Here is a 20236-nt window from a genome sequence, read left to right as displayed (position 1 = left end):
TACAAATCGGAAAAACAAAGAGAAATTTTCACGGCCATATTTTCAAATCGCCAAAGGGCTTTTTAGCAGACGAGTAATTTTCGAAATTACAAAGTTGCAAGCCGCTTTTAATATCGCAGACAAAGATACGGTCCGGTGCCGGTCGTTTTGCTCGCCGCGTCTGTCTGGGGGCGCTGATGACAGATCAGTGGGTCTAGTCAAAACGCACTTTAAAATCGCAAACCCATCGCAAACCAGTCGCAAACAAATAAACAAATCGCAAAAGAGGTCGATAACAAAAAAGGCTTAGTCAAACGGCAAAAAATCGAATCGCAAAGCCCTACCTATCGATAATCGAAAGACTGGATTGAAATTTCCCATACAAAGGCTTAGCCAACATGCATTTAAGACTCAATCAAAATCGAATCGAATCGCAACACCCGCCATTTTCATTGCGATTACTTAAACCCCGGTGATAAGCTTCGATTATATCGAAAACCAATAGGGTGAGTTGCACCACCTAACTTTGACCGTAACTATGACGTTAACCGGTGTTTTTTGTATGGAGTTTGACAGATTTTAGACGTTTGTCAAAGTTAAACTAAGATGGTGCAACCCACCCTAAGGCTGTTTTGACAAATCCGTATCGCGATGTCGTTTTGACAGCTAGTTTGACAGCGAAGCATAGACGTAAACAGAGAGCAGAAAGAAGGAAGAAACTAATTTAAAAAAAAAAGCTAAAAAAAGTAAAAACAATCGCAAAGTCATAGACATTTTTTAACTTTTATTCGATTTTGAATGAACTTTTATATCGCCGCGTCGTTGGTGGTTCAATGTGCATTTTGGCTGCCATTTTCCGATCGAATCGAATTACTGGTGACGCGGCGACTGACATTAGTGAAAACTTCATATTGGTTTGCGATGGCATTTTGACTACACCCACTTATCACCGGGGTTTAAGTAATCGCAATGAAAATGGCGGGTGTTGCGATTCGATTCGATTTTGATTGAGTCTTAAATGCATGTTGGCTAAGCCTTTGTATGGGAAATTTCAATCCAGTCTTTCGATTATCGATAGGTAAGGCTTTGCGATTCGATTTTTTGCCGTTTGACTAAGCCTTTTTTGTTATCGACCTCTTTTGCGATTTGTTTGTTTGTTTGCGACTGGTTTGCGATGGGTTTGCGATTTTAAAGTGCGTTTTGACTAGACCCACAGGCTAGTTTTGCCATACAAAATCTATGGGAGAGTCTCGTTCTGACAGTTTTAAAAAGTATGTCCATTGATTGGTGGTGTCAAATACCCTATTGCATACTTTTTATCCACCTTAGACCAACTTTTTTTTTTGCTTTTGACTAACTTTGGTTAGTTAATTATCTATCTGGACGAACTGCAGGTACTATAAGAGTTGAAAAAATATAGGTACAAGTCCAAGATGGACTGCAGACCGCAAACTGCAAGCCACCACGGTTTCTATGAAATTGCCTATATGAAATGCGGTCAACCGTAACCTCTAGCCGCAGTGTCGCCTGCGGTCGCAGTCTGCAGCCCATCTTGGACTTAATAGCAGCCGCCCGCGACTTTGTACGCGTGGATCCCGTTTTACCCCCTTAGGGGTGGAGTTTCGTAAAATCCTTTCTTAGCGGATGTCTACGTCATAACACCTATCTGCATGCCAAATTTCAGCCCGATCCGTCCAGTGGTTTGGGCTGTGCGTTGATAGATCACTATGTCAGTCAGTCAGTTACCTTTGAGTTATAAGTATGTACCTAGTTATATTTAGATTGCTTACCTCTTGGTATATGTCAGGTATGGTCTGGTTATCTTTATACCAGGCGTCGAAGAGTTGCACCGCCTGTTTCGTCACTCGAGGGTTCTCCCACTCTACACCAGCGGTTAGGAGGGCGCCACTGAGCCATCTGAAACAAATTGGTTTAATGACGATTTTTAGCAAGCTGTACAAACGATAGTGAACGCCAGACCTACGTCATTTTATAAAAGCTGAAAGTTTGTCAGCGTATGCTCCCAATATAGGTAGGTTAAAAGTGCACCACCCATCCCACCCACCACCATCGGTTCATCGTGGCTTTGACAGCTACCCTCAAAACATTGTCTGGTAAGGAGATGGAACTGTCAAACTATGTAAAGTATTTGGGAAATTATTAGAAGCTGTTGCCGCCGAGTTTACTTGGGGCGATTACGCTTGTGTTTTCCTTGGTCCAATCCAGAGCCTGCTTGGGGATGTGATCGGGATCATTTCGGAGAGTGTGGCCGATTCCACTTGCGGCGCTTGATCACCTACATGTACCTACTTAGGTGCTAAAAATTGACTCACAGCTGGTCTTCGTTGAGAGGCACCGTGGCCGCCGGGTCCAGAGTATGAAACTGAGAGTGTAGCCGATCCAGTTCCACTTGCGGCGCTTGATCACATGTACTTAGGTGCTAAAATTGACTCACAGCTGGTCTTCGTTGAGGGGCACCGCGGCCGCCGGGTCCAGAGTATGGAGCTCCTCAGGATGCAGCTGTTGTAATAGCTCGTGCAAGTGCGGCCCCGATGCGCCGAGGCGTAGTAAAGCGCGCCACCACGACACGTGGGAAAGCACCACGCGCCACGGCGCCCAGTGCTTTTCTGTGCTAAGACGGGCTGCGGAAGAAAAATGTGGTAAGAGGACCGGAATGGCGAACATTTAGATACAACCGAACGAGCGACGTTCGGTTTGCGTGTGAACATCGATAACGAGCAATTTTAGTTCTACAGTTCCAATAACTACACGTTACACTATCGTAACCGTAAACAAACTAAAGTCGCTGACATAGCCCGACGGGTTCTCGTCTTCGTCGACGAGACCGACGACCTCACAAAGGTAGCAGGAAGGCGTTGAGTGCAGGCCGCTACCAACGGTCATTATGGAAATCATTGGGGGAGGCCCATATTCAGCAGTGGACGTCCTATGCCTGAAATGATGATAACACTATCGAAGATTGGTCCTTCAAGCCGGATTTTCGTTTATGTATTTGGATTTGGCATCAAATAAACATTTTTCTTTCTTTCTTTAATAGTTTAGATAGACTTATGATTTGGCGCCAAATAAAATGTTGGTCCTTCGAGCCGGATTTTCGCCAAATTTTGGCGCCAATTTTTTTTAACAGTTTACACTTACTGGCAGCAGCAATGGCCCTGCTAGCTGGGAGGCGACCGGCTCTGCTCAATACAAACGCATCGTCCAGTAACAACGCTCGTTCTGCCGGCGCGCCACTTTCGTACAGCGCCGCCGCACGCGCGGCCGCCGACTCTGCTGTCTGGAAAAGGATTAAAGGACGTAGCACACTTATCAACTCCGAAAGGGATCAACATCGTATCGCGTTTTGCGAGCTGTCATCGCATTTCGCGCACTGTCAATCGCGAGGCGAGGCGTTTACGTTACAGTGCGCATAATATGTTCAGCAGTGGACTCATATGGCTGAAATGATGATGATTATTATGTGACGTAGATACTCTAGGAGAATTATTTTTTTTTAGAAAAAAACACCCCTGTTATGAAGAATTTTAATAGGAATAAGGCTCACTTCCGCAGGAGAACAAAAGTGACCGACATAGCCCGTAGAATTGCTAAAATCAAGCGGCAGTAGGCGGAGCACATAGCTCGCAGAGCTGATGGCCGCTGGGGCAGAAAAGTTCTCGAGTGGAGGCCACGGGCCGGAAGACGTAGTGTGGGCAGATCCCCACTAGGTGGATTGACGATCTGGTGAAGGCCGCGGGAAGAGCCTGGATGCGGGCAGCGCAGGACCTGTCGTTGCGGAAATCCTTGGGGGAGGCCTTTGTTCAGCAGTAGAAGTCCTGTGGCTGAAATGGTGATGATGATGATGATGATGATGATACTCACTTCCCCAGCGTTTCTGTCTTGAGGAGCCACTCTGTAAAGGCCCCTCGCGCCGACGTTGTACCGCACCCATTTATGTTTACCCAAATCGGGTATCACCACTGAAAGGAATAGAAACTGTCATTTTTAAACACATCTATTGGTCTAAAGCCTGGTCCGTGAGCACGTAGAATTTTGTCCAATAACCCCAAGCTACCCATCCTTATCGCTCGCGCGTAATTATATTGCTGTCGCGACAGTGCGACGGGCGCCCGCAGTGAGTGTGCGAGTGCGACAGCAACATAATTACGCGATAAGGATGGGTAGCTTGGGGTCATTGGACAAAATTGTACGTGCCCACGGACCAGGTTTTAGCGCCTAACTTAGTCAGTGCCTGAGTGCAGGAGAGACATTATGACGTGATAGAGCAAACAAATCTAAATAATTTTTAATGTCCCAGAAACATCCTAGCGAGTGAACTGCGCACCTCGCTGGAATGCGACACGTAGCAGTGCGTTGATGTGACGTCACGGCCGCCAGGTGCGCAGTTAAAGCGAGAGCCCCGATTGCGGTAAAAATGGCAATGCCAGATTTTGTATGGAAGGTGGCGTCTTTTTTTTTTCGCGCGGCCATCGACCAAACTTTGTTTTTTGATTACAAAATAGTGTAATAAACCAAACTTACTATGACATGTATACCTCTTAACTCAGTCTGAACTGAGTTACGAGCGTTAGAAGTTTGATGACTTACATACTTACTAGATTTGCTTTTTGCGCGCAAGTTTTGTAAGAAATTGCAACAAAATATTGCGCTATTTTTTTATTGCGCTGATTCTACTCCACACTAGAGGTGGGCGCCACGCCGGCGCGCCGCCGCCGCCGCGATTTTTTTCACGCCGCCGCCGCCGACGACCACCTGTCGGCGCGCCGATACTGATATTGTACCAACTATTTGCAATTTATTTCACACCTATAATGTACTTTCTGGATTCGTGTTTCGAACGCAGAAGAACTAATTATAATATTTATTCTTTAATGCCATATAAATTGGTGGTACACAAGGCGAACTTAGTGCCGTTGATCCCAACTAATATTATAAATGCGAAAGTAACTCTGTCTGTCTGTCTGTCTGTCTGTCTGTCTGTTACGCTTTCCCGCTTAAACCTCGCAACCGATTTTGATGAAAGGACATTGTCAGAAACCGCCTTAGATTCCTGGGCACAGCAGTAAAGTATCAAAATTAATCTCTTACTTTTTGAATACTTAAATATTAATTAGATTGTAACGGACACTTGAGGATTAGAAAATGAAATAATAAAAGTCTTTTATATGTATTCCATAATACTATGACGACATCCGGACATTTTAGGGCGTGGCCTGCTCCATATCCTATGAAGTTCCATAATTTGTGTCGATAAAATCTATGTAAAATCGGCACAAGGCAATGCCGTACTTCATTGTTAGGAATCCATGTAATAGTGATGTTGACTGCGGTCATCATAGACAATAAGATACCGATCTTGTAAATAAAATAAATCGTCCATATTGCTACAGTATGACTAGATTTTAATTAAAAGTTAAAAATATATTGCACGATACTACAAGAAGCTATCTAATGTGTCCAACTGGTCGAAGGTTATGAATAAAATAAAAAGAATTGTGATCATAACACTGATATAGACAATGACAACAATATGGGATCATCTTTAATATATCTGTAACAGTTTCAAAATCCGATGAAAAATCCAATGCCGCTTAAAGTGAGAGAAATGTCTAAAGTTCTAATAGAATTGAAAGTTTTATTCGCTCAAAATGCTTATAACAATAATTGGTAATACATTTCAAATATTAAGTACCTTTATAATGTATCGATAGAACCAAAATGATGTCCTCTCAGCTTGGAAAGGGAAAACCCAGGATTGGGGGAGCGCTCCAGGCAATTTTTAGAACATTTCATAGGTGGTAGTAAATAATATTTATTTTATTATTAAAATTGAATATTTTGATATTGATAAAATTGAATATATCTTTCGATTCAAATACCGAATATTTTTCAATCGATAATAATTATCGAGAATTGTTAATAATATTCAATTAAAAGTTGTTCAATCCCTAGTCATGCATAGACTAAGACGGTAACCATGGAGATAGTTAGTTTGGTAAGTCACGTGTTAAATGTCAAGAGTGGAAAGTAAACATAGGATTCATGTTATTTATTTACGTGCAAAATGTAAGTAAGTAAATCATAAAAGTGGAACGCCGAGCTATTTCCAAAACCCGTCCAATATTATAATACAATTTGGCTGCGACAACTACAATACAGAACATCTCCCAAATCGATGTGCATAAAATAATATAATACAATACTAGAAAGTAAGAGGTTATGATAACAATATTGCTATCAATAAGTTTATAGAATTGGTCCGCCAGGAATAATTGTTCTTACATAAAGATTTGTGTCATTTAGAACCTAGAAAGTATTTTTTCGGCACTGTTGATCTAACGGCGAACAATGTATGGAGAACGAACATTGTCCTTTGGCATAGAGATAGTTTGAGTCCTGGGAAAGAACATAGGATAGTTTTTATCCCGGTTTTTGAAACAGGGACGCGCGCGATAAAGTTTTTCTGTGACAGACAAAATTCCACGCGGGCGAAGCCGCGGGCGGAAAGCTAGTATACTAATAAATAGATTGAATAACTTAATACTGACTATATTAACATTTGATCCAGTACATTATTCAAGTTGCTGCTTGGTCTAGTAAATAATTGATCGCGAGAGGCGCCGCTCCCTCTTGCTGTCAAACAAAAAATCGCCGCCTTCGTCTGGCAGACAACCTGTAGGTGTACTATTGGATTATACTTTAAGAGAATCACTCACACAGAGATTGGCAAATATGTCTCGGAATGCAAGTGGGAACCACAAACTCTGGAAGGCAACAAAGTACATCCCTCAAAGTGTTCTCCGCCTATTAAGTTTGGTAGTACATGAGTGCAAACTGACAAGAAAAATCTCAGACCTTTGCTACATGACAAGCCGGTTTATTTAAACCCAACGACACGGATAATCCAAAAAATCCACAATTCAATTAAAAAAATAAGATCAAGTATTGAAATTGATCCGAGTCTTGCAGCTATGCCTGCCTTTGATTCCTACTGATAATGATGATTCTTTCGACCGATTTCGGTCATAGTGACTTTAGCTGTCTTGGCGGCGCTGGTGCGCCCGAAGATAGCTTACATAGCCGATCTTCGCGGCAAACTCCTCGCACATTGAGAGTATCTGACTATCTGAGCACGCCGCCAACATAATTATTAATTATAGTGAATGGCGGCAGATGGACGAGATTTGCATCATCGCGTTTCGCGTCGAGTTCAGGTGTGCGCTGCACTTTGAACTCGCGGACTCGCCTCTTCACAATCTCCCGCCATTCTAGGCGCTAAGCTCCCAAACCTTCCCATTGTGATTTGAGAGGGCCCATTTTGCATCTTTTCATATGCTGCTTCTAGACATCTTTGTACCTATCTGAGGAGTTGATCGCCATGTTTCCGCTTACCCTCCTCAAGTTAAAAGTAGAAGATTGATTCCTACTACGCTAAGAGAGGATGAAAGACCAGGAGAACCAATGTGACTAACATAGCCAGCAGAATCGCTAAAATTAGTGGGCGTAGCTCGTAGAGCTGATGGCGACTGGGGCAGGAAAGTTCTTGAGTGGCAACCACGAGCTGGAAGACGTAGCGTAGGCAGGCCTCCCACTAAGTAGACCAACGATTTGGTGAAAGTCGCGGGAGGTACCTGGATGCGAGCGGCGCAGGACCAGCAATAAAGATTTGAGTATTGAGTATTGAGTCTTTGGGGGAGGCCTTTGTCCAGCAGTGGACGTCTTTCGGCTGAAACGAATGAACGAACGCTAAGAGAGTTGGCTACTTTTGCTTAGCCAAAATGAACCCTCGTAAAGCACCTTCATTTGATCTGATCACCATGCAGTCCATGGTCTTGACAATGACACACTGAGTGAGATCCTCGCAAGTCTCTTAACTTTGGAAATGATCCATAAGCCTGGCAAGTCGCCTTACGAAATCTCCTTCTATCGCTCAATTAATCTGACATTTGTATTTTTAAAATTATGGGAAAGGATCATTCTTGCTCGTTTATTCCCTGGCCTAAGTATGACCCATGTAATATAGTATACCCGACCATAAATTTTGGCAGAAACCATACCAACCATAGTCAGTACAATGTTTGAAAAAGAAAGAACCCTGTTCGGCTGCTTTCGGTGCGGCTTCAGCTGGGTTTAGCATAAAGGACTACTCTATGGAATTAAAAAGTACCTTCCAGCACACTTTACTACCTTATCTCAGTGACAGACAGTTTTAAATCAAACTCCGTGACAAAATCTTCTCTTTTTAGCTGCAGAGCTGGAGTACCCCATATCTCTGTACTTGGTCCGGTACTCTACAACATTTACTAGTAAAGCAGCCCAGATACCAGAAAGCTACAGCTTTCCTCAAATGCAATTATGATCTTAAAGTGACTAGACTGTTGCAAAGTCAGCTAAATGCCAATAATGCTTGGCTGACCAAGTGGCGCATGTAAGCAAGCCCCGAAGTCTCACCATATTATCATTTAAGACGTCGTCAACTTATACTCCGGCCAATCTAGACCTCGACACATTGCTGCAATCAACCTGCATTAAAAACCTAGACCCATGGATGACATGGAAAGACCATAAATATAAATAAAACAGATCTGAACATAATATTATGGCATCTAACTTTAGTCGACCGACAGTCAGCTAATCCATCATAAACTGTGTGCCTCCAAAGAGCTCAAAAATACATGTTAAGGGCACATTGGTACGCTCGCCCTTAGGAAATACACGAAAACCTGATCTCAGCCAAACCTGCTATCCAATTATCAAAGTATCTATGTATGATCAAGAGACCTAATTTACTAGGGTAAACCACTGTTCTAGTAGCTCTATCGTGTCAAACCCCAACCAACTGCAAATCACCTAATTAGTCTTGACGACACATACTAAAAAAGCAGATTAAAAAAAAAACCTAATGAATAAAGATCAAACAAGGTCACGCCGCCGACGCCGCCGCCGCCGAAGTCAAAAAGTCGGCGCGCCGCCGCCGGCCATTTATATATCGGCGCCCACCTCTACTCCACACTGACGTCTGGAGCCTTTAATGGATGGTATTGTTTGTTTACACATACAATGTCACTATTTTGTTGCAATTTCTTACAAAACTTGCGCGCAAAAAGCAAATCTAGTATGTAAATCATCAAACTTCTAATGCTCGTAACTCAGTTCAGACTGAGTTTAGAGGTATAACATGTCATAGTAAGTTTGGTTTATTACACTATTTTGTATCCAAAAAACATGGTTTGGTCGATGGCCGCGCGAAAAAAAAAAGACGCCAATTTCCGGCATTGTCTTTTCAACTGCAACGCGACTGGACGACGAATGAAAATCAGCTATTTTGACAAATTCGTATTGCGGTGTCGTTTTGACAGCTAGTTTTTTAACGTAGTTAAAATGTAATCGGAGTGCAATTGCGCCTTATATAAAAGCTGACAGAAAGCAACTTTATCTCAAACGCTTCACGAACATTTTCTATGTTTATTAGTTTAAAAAATAAGTTGTACGGATTTTTAATGGAAAGTGCATAAATCCGTTGTTCTTTGTTTGCGCGTGAACTTTACCGAGATACCGAATTGCACTTCAGCTGGAATGAAAATGGAGCGCGACTGGAGATGAAACGCAAACGAATTGGAGACTAATTAGCGTAATCGGGGCTCTGGTTGATTCTTTTTACTCTACAATTGGTAACTCACTCTCAGTATCGTTCATCCATATCAGGTGCATCACGTTTTCAGCCCATCTTGATGTCTTCGCCGGTTTCGTTTCGTTCCCTATGTCGTACCTGAAAAAAAAAGACAAAATACAAGTCCATATTGCAGCTGTATCTACACTTCTATAAATCTATACTAATATTATAAAGCTGAAGAGTTAATCTCAGGAACTACTGAGGGCTGAATGTGTTTTTTTCAAACGCGCTCACTAGTGAGCGCGTCAAAAAAACTAAAACCCAACTACGACAAAAAACGACGCTGAAAAAGTATAAAACAAGATTTTCAGAATACTGAACTGAACAAAGTTGCTAATGTAGTTGCATAGTAATTTTCATGTTTGGAAAACCGCAGTCACACGTTGTCAAAGTGCTACAGTAGGTAGGTAGGTATATTGTAACGTGTGACTACGCCTTTCCAAACATGAAAATTACTATGCAACTATATTAGCAACTTTGTTCAGTTTAGTATTCTGAAAATCTTGTTTTATACTTTTTCAGCGTCGTTTTTTGTCGTAGTTGGATTTTAGTTTTTTTACTTTTTATTATTTGTAGGCTAAGGCGTCGCTATATTTTTAAACTTGGGAAAAAACACTGATTTATTTCAAACTGTCAATTAAAATCAAAATCAAAAATATTTATTCAATTTAGACCACTAGTGGCACTTATGAACGTCAAAATACAGTAAATAAATAAAAATTGGCCAAGTGCGTGTCGTACCATGCGTAGTGTAGGGTTTCGTAGTTGTCCGTCGTCACCACAATATATTTCAGAAGCAAGCAGTTACTTCATCTAAAGTCACTTTTAATATTTTCTTTTAAGGAATAAACCACGGAATTTAAAGCTGATTTTTTTATTGGAACTAGAATACATATCAGACTATAACTTGCAATTAAAAATGTTTGCATAACATCATAATATCATGGTATAATGGAGAAAAAAAATAAAAAGAGAAATCACAAAAATCATTTTTCCTAATTAACTGAATGCGTTTACGAAGCACTTAATATGCTTATTACGTGTAGTTTTAAGAGCTCTATATGAAGTATTGTAACATTTCTGAATTATATGTTATTAGTTAACGAGTAAGAATATTTTTGCATAATTTTGAAGTAAAAAAATAGGCAACTTTGAATTTTTATACCGCGAAAACTACGCGGAATTTCAAACAGGAGTTTTACTATCATTTTTGTATACTGAGCTCTATAGGGTTCATCAAATAAATGAGAATGTCCGATTATACAGTCTCATAACACTCTGTGCACCGTATTAAAACACTTGTTTAGTTCCTACCTACTCTGAGTTATTAATCCTGCTTTGTTTGTAAGTGCACGCGAACCTTGTTAGTACAGCGCACAGTGTTTAATACACAGTGTTATCACAGCGCGCTAGCACACAACAGATAGGTACAGAAAGCAATATACATGCAAAGTGCGCACGACTAAAACGCATACATAGACACCGCTCACGTGCGCGTTATTTCGGACCAGCTCGGACCAGTGCGAGCGCGAGGGCTGTAGGTTTAAGACACGCGTGTGTGATAGCGAACATGGAGCTTGTGGCTTTGTAACTAATATTGTTACAATTAATATTAGATATTTTTTGTAGCACCTATGATGAACTGTGCAAGCCTTGTATTCAATATCCATAACAATGGGGAATATAAATTAATGGCATTTTTATGTGAACAGAAAAACTTTACTCAATTACTATTTATTTCTATAGGTATTTAACTTCATCATCATCATCATCTCAACAATAGGCGTCCACTGCTGAACATAGGCCTCCCCCAAAGCTTTCCATGCTGCCCGGTTGGTAGCGGCCTGCGTCCAGCGCCTTCCTGCCACCTTTATGATGTCGTCGGACCTTTTGGGTGGACGTCCCACGCTGTATTAAAGTATATAACTTAACTGCGAAAAAATATGTCGCTTGGGGGCAGGTCATGGGGGGTGCAAGTCAGATTTTTAGGTCAGATAGTGACCTAGTTCCTTCAAATCAAAGTGACATGCCACAAAATGGAACCGCTCGGTCAACATTAGCGCGACCGCCGAGTGTAGGTACAAAAAAAGAAGTTACATACATGAGTTCTTCTGTATCTATTTGTTCTATGGCGCAATTTAAATATCTATAGCTCTATAGATATATTGCGGTTTGCTATTTAATTTTGCCGATGCGCGCGCTCACTCTACTATTATCGTGTGGCGCAATCACACGTACTTAGTGTTAATACCTAGCTAGTTGATAAAATAAGGATAACAACTGCGCTTCAAGCGTCTGCTTAAAAACGGTGAGTGTCAATTTGGAATGACTAACCGAATTCACAAACATTACTACGCGGTCTCAGTGTGCGTGGACGCACAGGTTGACGAACCAATCACGCCGTGCTGAGCTCTATTCAACGCTGTGCGTTCGATTTTCGCAAGCATCGTTTGTGAATACGGGCGTAACTATTAAAAATTAGTAGAGTATGATCTTGCACCATTAGGTTTTGTAGGTGTCGATGTGACAACAATCTGCAACATTTTAGAGAATACTTTTTTGATGATTTATATGTGAAGCAAACGTTTTCGAGTTTACTTACCCATTGAGTCCATCTGTGTTACTGTTACGCGTTTAGTTTATTTTCGTATGCAAAACCACGCCCGGACTAAGTATGAGTCATGAATACATACTGATAATAATTAGTGATACAACGAATAGGTACATAGTATTTTAACGAATACGACAGTACATATACGAATATTAAATCTTCTATTCGGTGAATACGAATACGAATAACCTGGAAAAACCACATAATCATGAAATAAGTACTCATAAATTTAACTCTTTTTATTATGGTTATTGTTTTTGGCAAATGACATTTTTATAAACACGTAGCTCGAAACCTAGTAAGTCCAATTCTGCAAAAACCAATCATCAAAACTTAGCAAGATCGTTCGTTCGTTCGTTTTAGCCAAATGACGTCCACTGCTGGACAAAGGCCTCCTCCAAGGTTTAAATTTCCACAATGCACGGTCTTGCGCTGCCCGCATCCAGGTTCTTCCCGCGACCTTTACCAGATCGTCGGTCCATCTAGTAGGAGGCCTGCCCACGCTACGTCTTCCAGCCCGTGGTCGCCACTCGAGAACTTTTATCGTCTCTATGATGACGATTAGTAAGATGCAATTACCATTTTAAAACCTACTTAGTATTTTAAGTGCATGGACTTGTTAGGTTTTAAAATGGTCAATGTGAGAAATGTAAGTCACTAGGCGGCATAAAACTTGCAATTGTTAACTAAGTAGGTACATATATTTTATTATTCCATAAAGTATCTATACTTTAGTTATCTTCAATATAAACATCGGAAGTTATCCAAATCTTTAAGCATTTTAGAAATGAAAATGCGTTTTTCGCTTTCCTGTAAAAATTACTCCGTTGCACAGTAGGTACTTATTATTATTCTGTGGTTGCACTTAGGTAACTACAAGGTTTTAAAATGGACCAGCCGAGTGATGTTATTTTTTGTGCTCATTTCCTTAAAAAAAAAAAAAAATTTCAGATAATTGAAGATTGAAAAACCATGAAAGCCAGCTTTGAAGGTCCTATCAATGAAATACCAAATATATGTGTTGACAACTTTGAAGAAAAGGACAAAATGGCTTACTTATTTCTTGTCACATTTCCATTCAGATCATACTGTTGGAATGATGTACAAGGCTGAAAGTGAGGAATTAAGAAAAAAAGGTGGTAAAATATATATGAGTAAAGAAAGTGAAATCATTTTATTAAATAATCACTGGTCTTGCTATAATACTCGATTGAATGAAATCTTGGAACCGCTGAAAGTTGGTAAGTGCTTAAGTTAATGCCAATTTACATATTAATTATTTATTTTATTTATTACTAGCTTTCCGCCCGCGGCTTCGCCCGCGTGGAATTTTGTCTGTCACAGAAAAACAATAACGCGCGCGTATTTGCTCACCGTTTAGACCTACCCTGGACTACGACAAACATTTTAAAACCAAAATCAGCTCAATCGGCCCAGCCGTTCTCGAGTTTTAAACAGACTAACGAACATCAATTCATTTTTATTTATATAGATAGATAGATTACATTATTTAGCCATTACATCTTTGATTTAAATACTTAGTGTCTTAAATCCTCTTATTATAATTATATGTATTAAGTAGTGTTAAGTAGTCAATTAAATTTTAACTTAATTTTTCGGGTAAGTTGGTGGGCGGGGCTTGTCACTTGACACGTTTTGACATGCAATTTCGTAGTAAACAAGAGCTTGACGTTTAGATATACATAGACTTAAAATTAAGTTAAAATTTTGTTACCTACTTTAATACGTGTAAATTAGCCATGAGATATCTAGTTAATTACAATTTATAATAAACAGGGTACTTTTGTTTACAGGGATGACATATACTATAGACATCGCTGATGGGCAGTCTTTTGAAGTAACCTTAATACCTGTAACACACATGATCGGCGCTGTAATGTTTTTATTTAAAACTAAGAAACACAGGGTGCTGTTCACTGGTGATTTTATTATAGAGGAAAACGATGTGCCGAATTTGGAGAAATTACACGATAAACAAAGAAAATTACATATTGATACCATGTACGTTGATGGTACTTTTGACCAAAGTGATTATGAACACTTTCCGAGGCGCAGTGACTGTCACGCTGAAGTGGTTAGCGAAATTGAAAGATGGCTCATCAATAATAATAGAGTCGTATTACACCAAACATATGCTTTTGGTTACGATGAAATTTACAAAGCGATTAAAAAAAGGCTGAATTTGAACCTTTATTTGGATGACGAACAAAAGCGAAGAACATACAGGTAAGTAGGACTTAGGGTATTGTTCTTACATTAGTCGGCCGTTTGGTGTAGTGGTTCGGAACGGACTACTATTCCGGAGGTAGCGGGTTCGATTCCCGCACAGTACAAACATTTGTGTGCATGAACATATTTGTTTGTATTGGACTGGGTGTTTTCTATGTATAATAAGTATGTTTACAAAAAAAAAAGTATTTAAGTATGTTTATATTCGTTGTCTAGTACCCATAGTTCAAGCTATGCTTAGTTTGGGACTAGAAGCGCAGTTAGGGCATGTAATATCGGAAGGTTTTCAATTCCGATATTGGATTCCGATATTAGATCTCAATATCGGAATTCCGATATTAATATCGGAATTGAGTTCGTGTGCTATAAAATTAATATTTGGTTATATTCGTAAGAATTCTGGATTGCTTACAATAAAATAATGATATTAATCAAAATCTTTAATTTGGTACAAAACAGCACTTTAAAATTGAAGTATTTTAAAACCATTTTTACGTTATGGGTATCCATTGCATTTGATTTTTATGTGACAAGAGGGAAACGAGCAGACGGATCACCTGATAATGAATGGTTACTGATAATGAGCCTATATGGACTAGCAAATAATTAAAGTGTTTTTGTAAAATGACAGGTATCATATCACAAACTTTTTTACTCCTTTATTATATTACCCTGTTTTATGTTTGCGGAACGAATTTTAGTCATTCAAATCACGTGTTACAAAAATTGTAGAGAGTGGTAAAAACTTGAATATGCTTGTAAATCTTGTAATTGAACAAATTACAAGCATATTCAAATTTTTTTCTTCTCTTTTTCTCTTTCGTCTTTTTGATTATCGATGTACAACTCACAAAACCACGAGCCATCATCATCATCATCATGTCAGTCATAGGACGTTCACTGCTGAACACAGGCTCCGATGCTGATTTTCACAATGGCCGGTTGGTGGCGGCCTGCATCCAGCGCCTTCCTGCTACCTTTATGAGGTCGTCGGTCCACCTAGTGGTAATGAGTCCTACGCTGCGCTTTCCGCTAAGGCAGAACCGTTGGAAGACCTTATCACAATGCTCGAAGATCTTAATCGAGTCTCCCAACAGGTAGGCCTTCGGATGAATATGGAAAAACGAAGCTTATGTCGAATGTCCATGTTGCTCCTTACCCAGTTTCGGTTAGGAGCTCAATTCTCGAGATTATTGACAAGTAAGTATGTCTATCCACGTCCACCTACAAGGTGGACCGACGACATCGTAAAGGTAGCAGGGAAGCGCTGGACGCAGGCCGCTACCAATCGATCAACATGGAAAGCATTGGGGAGGCCTATGTTCAGCAGTGGACGTCCTGTGACTGAAATGATGATGATGATGATGAAGTATGTCTATCTCGGACAAACGATCAGCTAGGTAGTTAGATGCAATTTCGAGAAAGAGGTAAATCGTCGAATATGAAGACGAAAGTCTTCAATTAGTGTGTGTTACCAGTGATGATATACGGCTCGAAAACGTGGCCTTTGAATATAGGGAACAACGTGCTTCGGAGAGGGATAAGCTTGGTGTTTCTTTACGAGATCTAATCAGAAATGAGGAGCTCCGTAAACTAACTAAGGTCGCTGACATAGCCCGACGGATTAGCAAGCTGAAGTGGCAATGGGAAGGGCACATAGTACGCAGAACTGACGGTCCATAGTCCAGTAAAATTAATGTTTGAAAGGGAGTTGAGATGTCGTTCTTTGTTGACCAAGTACCAATGGCAAATGCTAAAATTGATTTAGAACAAGTTAAATTAACCATAAATAGTAAAGATATTAAAATATTTGCAGTGGAACAAAAAGTGATGGTGAGAGACATGAGAAAATCATTGGTCTTTGCCAATCATGTACTTTGGGCTTTGTGGTAGGTTGTGGCGAGTTTAAACGCTTTGTTTAAAATCTCAATTAAAACTTTTATCCGATTCCGATATTACGATATCGGGTCGCTCAATATCGGAATTTAAATATCGGATCTCGCAGTCCGAGATTCCGATATTACGAGATTCCGAGATTCCGATATTCATGCCCTAAGCGCAGTGTAAAATGTCTAAGGATATTTATTATTATATTATTTATTATTAATATACCTACTAATATTACACACATTAGTTATTATAACTAGCGGAATAGAGTTCAATAGAGCAACAAAGAACTACTCCCCGATTGCGCTAATTTGTAATGTCTCCAAATCATTCGCATTTAAACTCTAGTCTACACTCCAAATACACTCAGTTTTCATTCCAGCTGATGTGCAATTCGATATCGCGGTAAAATTTCACGTGCAAACAAAGACAAAACAATGGATTTAAAAGCACTTTACATTAAAAGTCCGAACACCTTATTTTTTCACTAAAACACAGCAAATGTTCGTGATGCGTATGAATTGCGTTTGAAAAAAGTAACATTCTGTCAGCTTTTACACAAAGACGCAGTTGCTTTCCGTTATGGTCCACCTTCGTTTGAACTAGCTGTCAAAGCGACACCGCGATACGAATTTGTGCAAACAGTTGATTTTCGTACGTAGTCTAGTCGCGTTGCAGTTGAAATTTTTAGCGCAATCGGGGCGCTGATTACTGAACTGAGTGAACACGTTGACGAACTGTGGCTTCACTGATAAGTGTGACAAGTAATTCTACAGTGGTCTAACAGTCTATTTATTTGTTACAGTGCTTTACTTGGAAATGAAAATTTTGTGAATGATGATTCGAGCAGTAAGATCCATATACATATTTGCGAGAGGAAAAATGAAGGGGGTGGTTGGACAGTCTGTAATTATACTTCAAACGAGAAGACCCTACACATTTACATTTCGGCTCAGCGTGGTTGCAATTATTCGCACGGCGACCCAGCGATTAGCCCAGAAACAAATTCAGGGGATCGCTTGTATTTATGCTACCCTACACATTGCAGTCGGAGCCAGCTGAAACATTTTATAAATTATTTTTCGCCCGCAAAAACTGTTAAATTCCCGAAAATACCGATGTCAACACCCGGCTCTGGGGCAAGTACGCCTTATAGAAGAAACCGCGACCGCGAACGCAGTAGCAGGGATGCTAACGCAGATGGTGTTAAGCGACGTCTCTTTTAATGAATAGGTACCTACTTTAAGTTTTCAAACAGGCCCGATTCGACAAAATTTTATCCGAGTATAACTCCTGGTACCTATAACTGGCACATTGACAGTTTCAGTATGGGAAATATGTCAAAACTGACGATTTATTCTGAGATTTTTACTCTTGTTTGGTCGAATCCACCCGTAGGCCTGGTTTTTTGATTCGAAGTGAAATTAACCAATGGTCAATTTTTGCTACTAATAGTTAAATATTAACAATATGTAAACTAATGGTTAAAAATGGACTAAAAGTCAAGCTAACCATTGTTCGAAAATCATTTTTTTCTGATATTTAACCACTTGTTATTTGACATTTGTCAAAAGACAATGCCGGAAATTGGCGTCTTTTTTTTTCGCGCGGCCATCGACCAAACCATGTTTTTTGGTTACAAAATAGTATAATAAACCAAACTTACTATGACATATACCTCTAAACTCAGTCTGAACTGAGTTACGAGCATTAGAAGTTTGATGATTTTACATAAGGCTAGATTTGCTTTTTGCGCGCAAGTTTTGTAAGGAATTGCAACAAAATAGTGACGTCTTTTTTGTTGCGCTGATTCTGCTCCACAATGATGGCTGGCTATAATCGATGGTATTGTTTGTTTACACATACAATGTCACTATTTTGTTGCAATTTCTTACAAAACTTTGCGCGATCAGCCGGCGTGCAGCGATGGCGACCAATACATTTAGTCTGATCGCCATCGCTGCACGCCGGCTGATCGCGTGTGATCGCGTTGGTTTGGCCAAACCTTTAGAGAAATCAAACGTTGCTATTTGCAAAAAATTTTGGCTCACCCTGTATTAATTAACATTATTTTAAGAGGGAAAAAAAAAGGTTTAAGAACCTTTGTATTGTTCATAATAATTTGATCTTATTTATTTAGTCAAGCTTTTTTACATTATAAGCATAATAGAAACATGACTATGTTAATGCTTTTTTGTGTATTACATAAATTTTGTATTGCACATTTTATATTTTGAAACATAATAATTTTACTGTATTATTCTTTTTATACCTATTTTACAATAACTTTATTTTATATTTTTATTGTGATAAAATATTTAAAAATAATGACGTACTTTATTGAAATGAAAGCTATACATAATACATAATTACCTATATTTTTTATGTATAAGTATATCCTTGGACATTTTACATTGCGCTTCTAGTCCCAAACTAAGCAAAGCTTATACTATGGGTACTAGACAACGGATATACATAAATACATGCATAAATATTTTTTTAGGGTTTCGTAGCCCTGACAAACAGTGGCGGCGTAGCATGGGTTGGCAACTGGGGCGATCCCCATACCCCCCTCCCCTAGTCATAAGTCCATAATTTAAGTTGGGTATACATAATAAAGCGGGGGGCTAAGGGGCCCTAGGAGTTTTGGTATCGATTCGAAGATGAAAGATGTTAATGAGCAATACGATGCCCTATGACCGTCCTCATGCAGATGCGATGCGACAGTAAGTACTGCAGTAAGCAAAAGTTGGTCCCCCCCCCCCCCTCTAACTTCTAAAATAACAAAATGAAAAATCTAAAAAAAACATATGATGTAGATACATTACTATAAAAACTACCAACGAAAATTGTTTTGAACGAGATCTAGTAAGTAGTTTTTTTAATACCTCGTAAATCGTAAACCGCTTATTACCGCGTAATCTTTCATACAAATAACTAAAAGTAAAAAAAAAAAATTCATAAATCAATGGTACGGAACCCTTTGTGCGTGAGTCCGGCGCGCACTTGGCCGGTTTTTCACTTTGCCGAAAGCGCAATTCCACTTTACCCTTGTGATAAGGGCAAAGCGGAAAATTATAGACAATAAAAATAGTTATTTTATACCTAAATAGTTAATAATTCGTTATTTTTTTTTAGAGTTATCTATAATACAATACTTGTAGTATCATTTCGATTAAAACTAGTCTTCATAACTTATCTGGTTCTTTTTATTTTTTCGATTGAAGTTCAGTATTCCTCTATGCCCCCCCTTCCCCTACATTTGTCCTGATAAATGAATAATGTAATTATTTTCTACTTTTTAGTGCAGGTTTTTTGGAGTCGGTTTTAATTTTATTCGATGTAAAGTGTGCCAGTGCGGCCGTGAATAAAATATCCGAAAAAAAAAATCCATAACCGCAATCGATATAATATTATTCCTATATCGGTTACCGTATCCATAACCGAAACTACATCCATAACATCCCTATGACATCACTCTATAATCTCTATGGCTACGACTTACCATGTTCCATTCTGCAGATTTTCTGTTGTATTCTTCCATACTTTAGTGATGTTCTCCAGATCTTCTTCATCCTCCGTGGGTCCCACCACGAAAGTGAGTGGTATAATCCACTTGTTCGGCGGTGGTGGCTTGGTGGTGGTGGCTGGTCGACGCGTGGTGGTCGGCGGAGTAACCGTGGTGGTTGCGTTGACGTCGTCTTCTAAGGACTCTGTGAGGTTTTCTGGAAAAATGAGAGTACTAGGTCTATAGTCTGGTCTGCGAGCACGTCGAATTTTGTCCAATGACCCCAAGCTACCCATCCTTATCGCTC

At 39.7% G+C, this 20236-nt stretch overlaps 1 protein-coding gene and 1 pseudogene across 1 annotated transcript in view; one reads left to right on the top strand and one right to left on the bottom strand.

The window, feature by feature from the left end:
• Nucleotides 1–20236, bottom strand: part of LOC114353238 (thyrotropin-releasing hormone-degrading ectoenzyme) — a 57606-nt gene that overhangs the window by 3984 nt on the left and 33386 nt on the right. Inside the window, exons 18-23 of the mRNA XM_028305152.1 lie at nucleotides 19927–20146; nucleotides 9681–9769; nucleotides 3862–3959; nucleotides 3139–3277; nucleotides 2435–2621; nucleotides 1770–1896 (exon numbers count right to left, since the gene is read on the bottom strand). Of these exons, the coding sequence (XP_028160953.1) occupies nucleotides 1770–1896; nucleotides 2435–2621; nucleotides 3139–3277; nucleotides 3862–3959; nucleotides 9681–9769; nucleotides 19927–20146 (860 nt within the window). The remainder of the gene's footprint in view (nucleotides 1–1769; nucleotides 1897–2434; nucleotides 2622–3138; nucleotides 3278–3861; nucleotides 3960–9680; nucleotides 9770–19926; nucleotides 20147–20236) is intronic.
• Nucleotides 13241–18004, top strand: LOC114353237 (protein artemis-like; annotated as a pseudogene).

This window comes from Ostrinia furnacalis, unplaced genomic scaffold, assembly GCF_004193835.3.
Source record: "Ostrinia furnacalis isolate ACB-3 unplaced genomic scaffold, ASM419383v2 OfSCF1638, whole genome shotgun sequence".
NCBI classification, from domain to species: Eukaryota; Metazoa; Arthropoda; class Insecta; order Lepidoptera; family Crambidae; genus Ostrinia; species Ostrinia furnacalis.
Note: the sequence above shows the minus strand (reverse complement) of the source record. Positions and strands in the feature narration are given on the sequence as shown.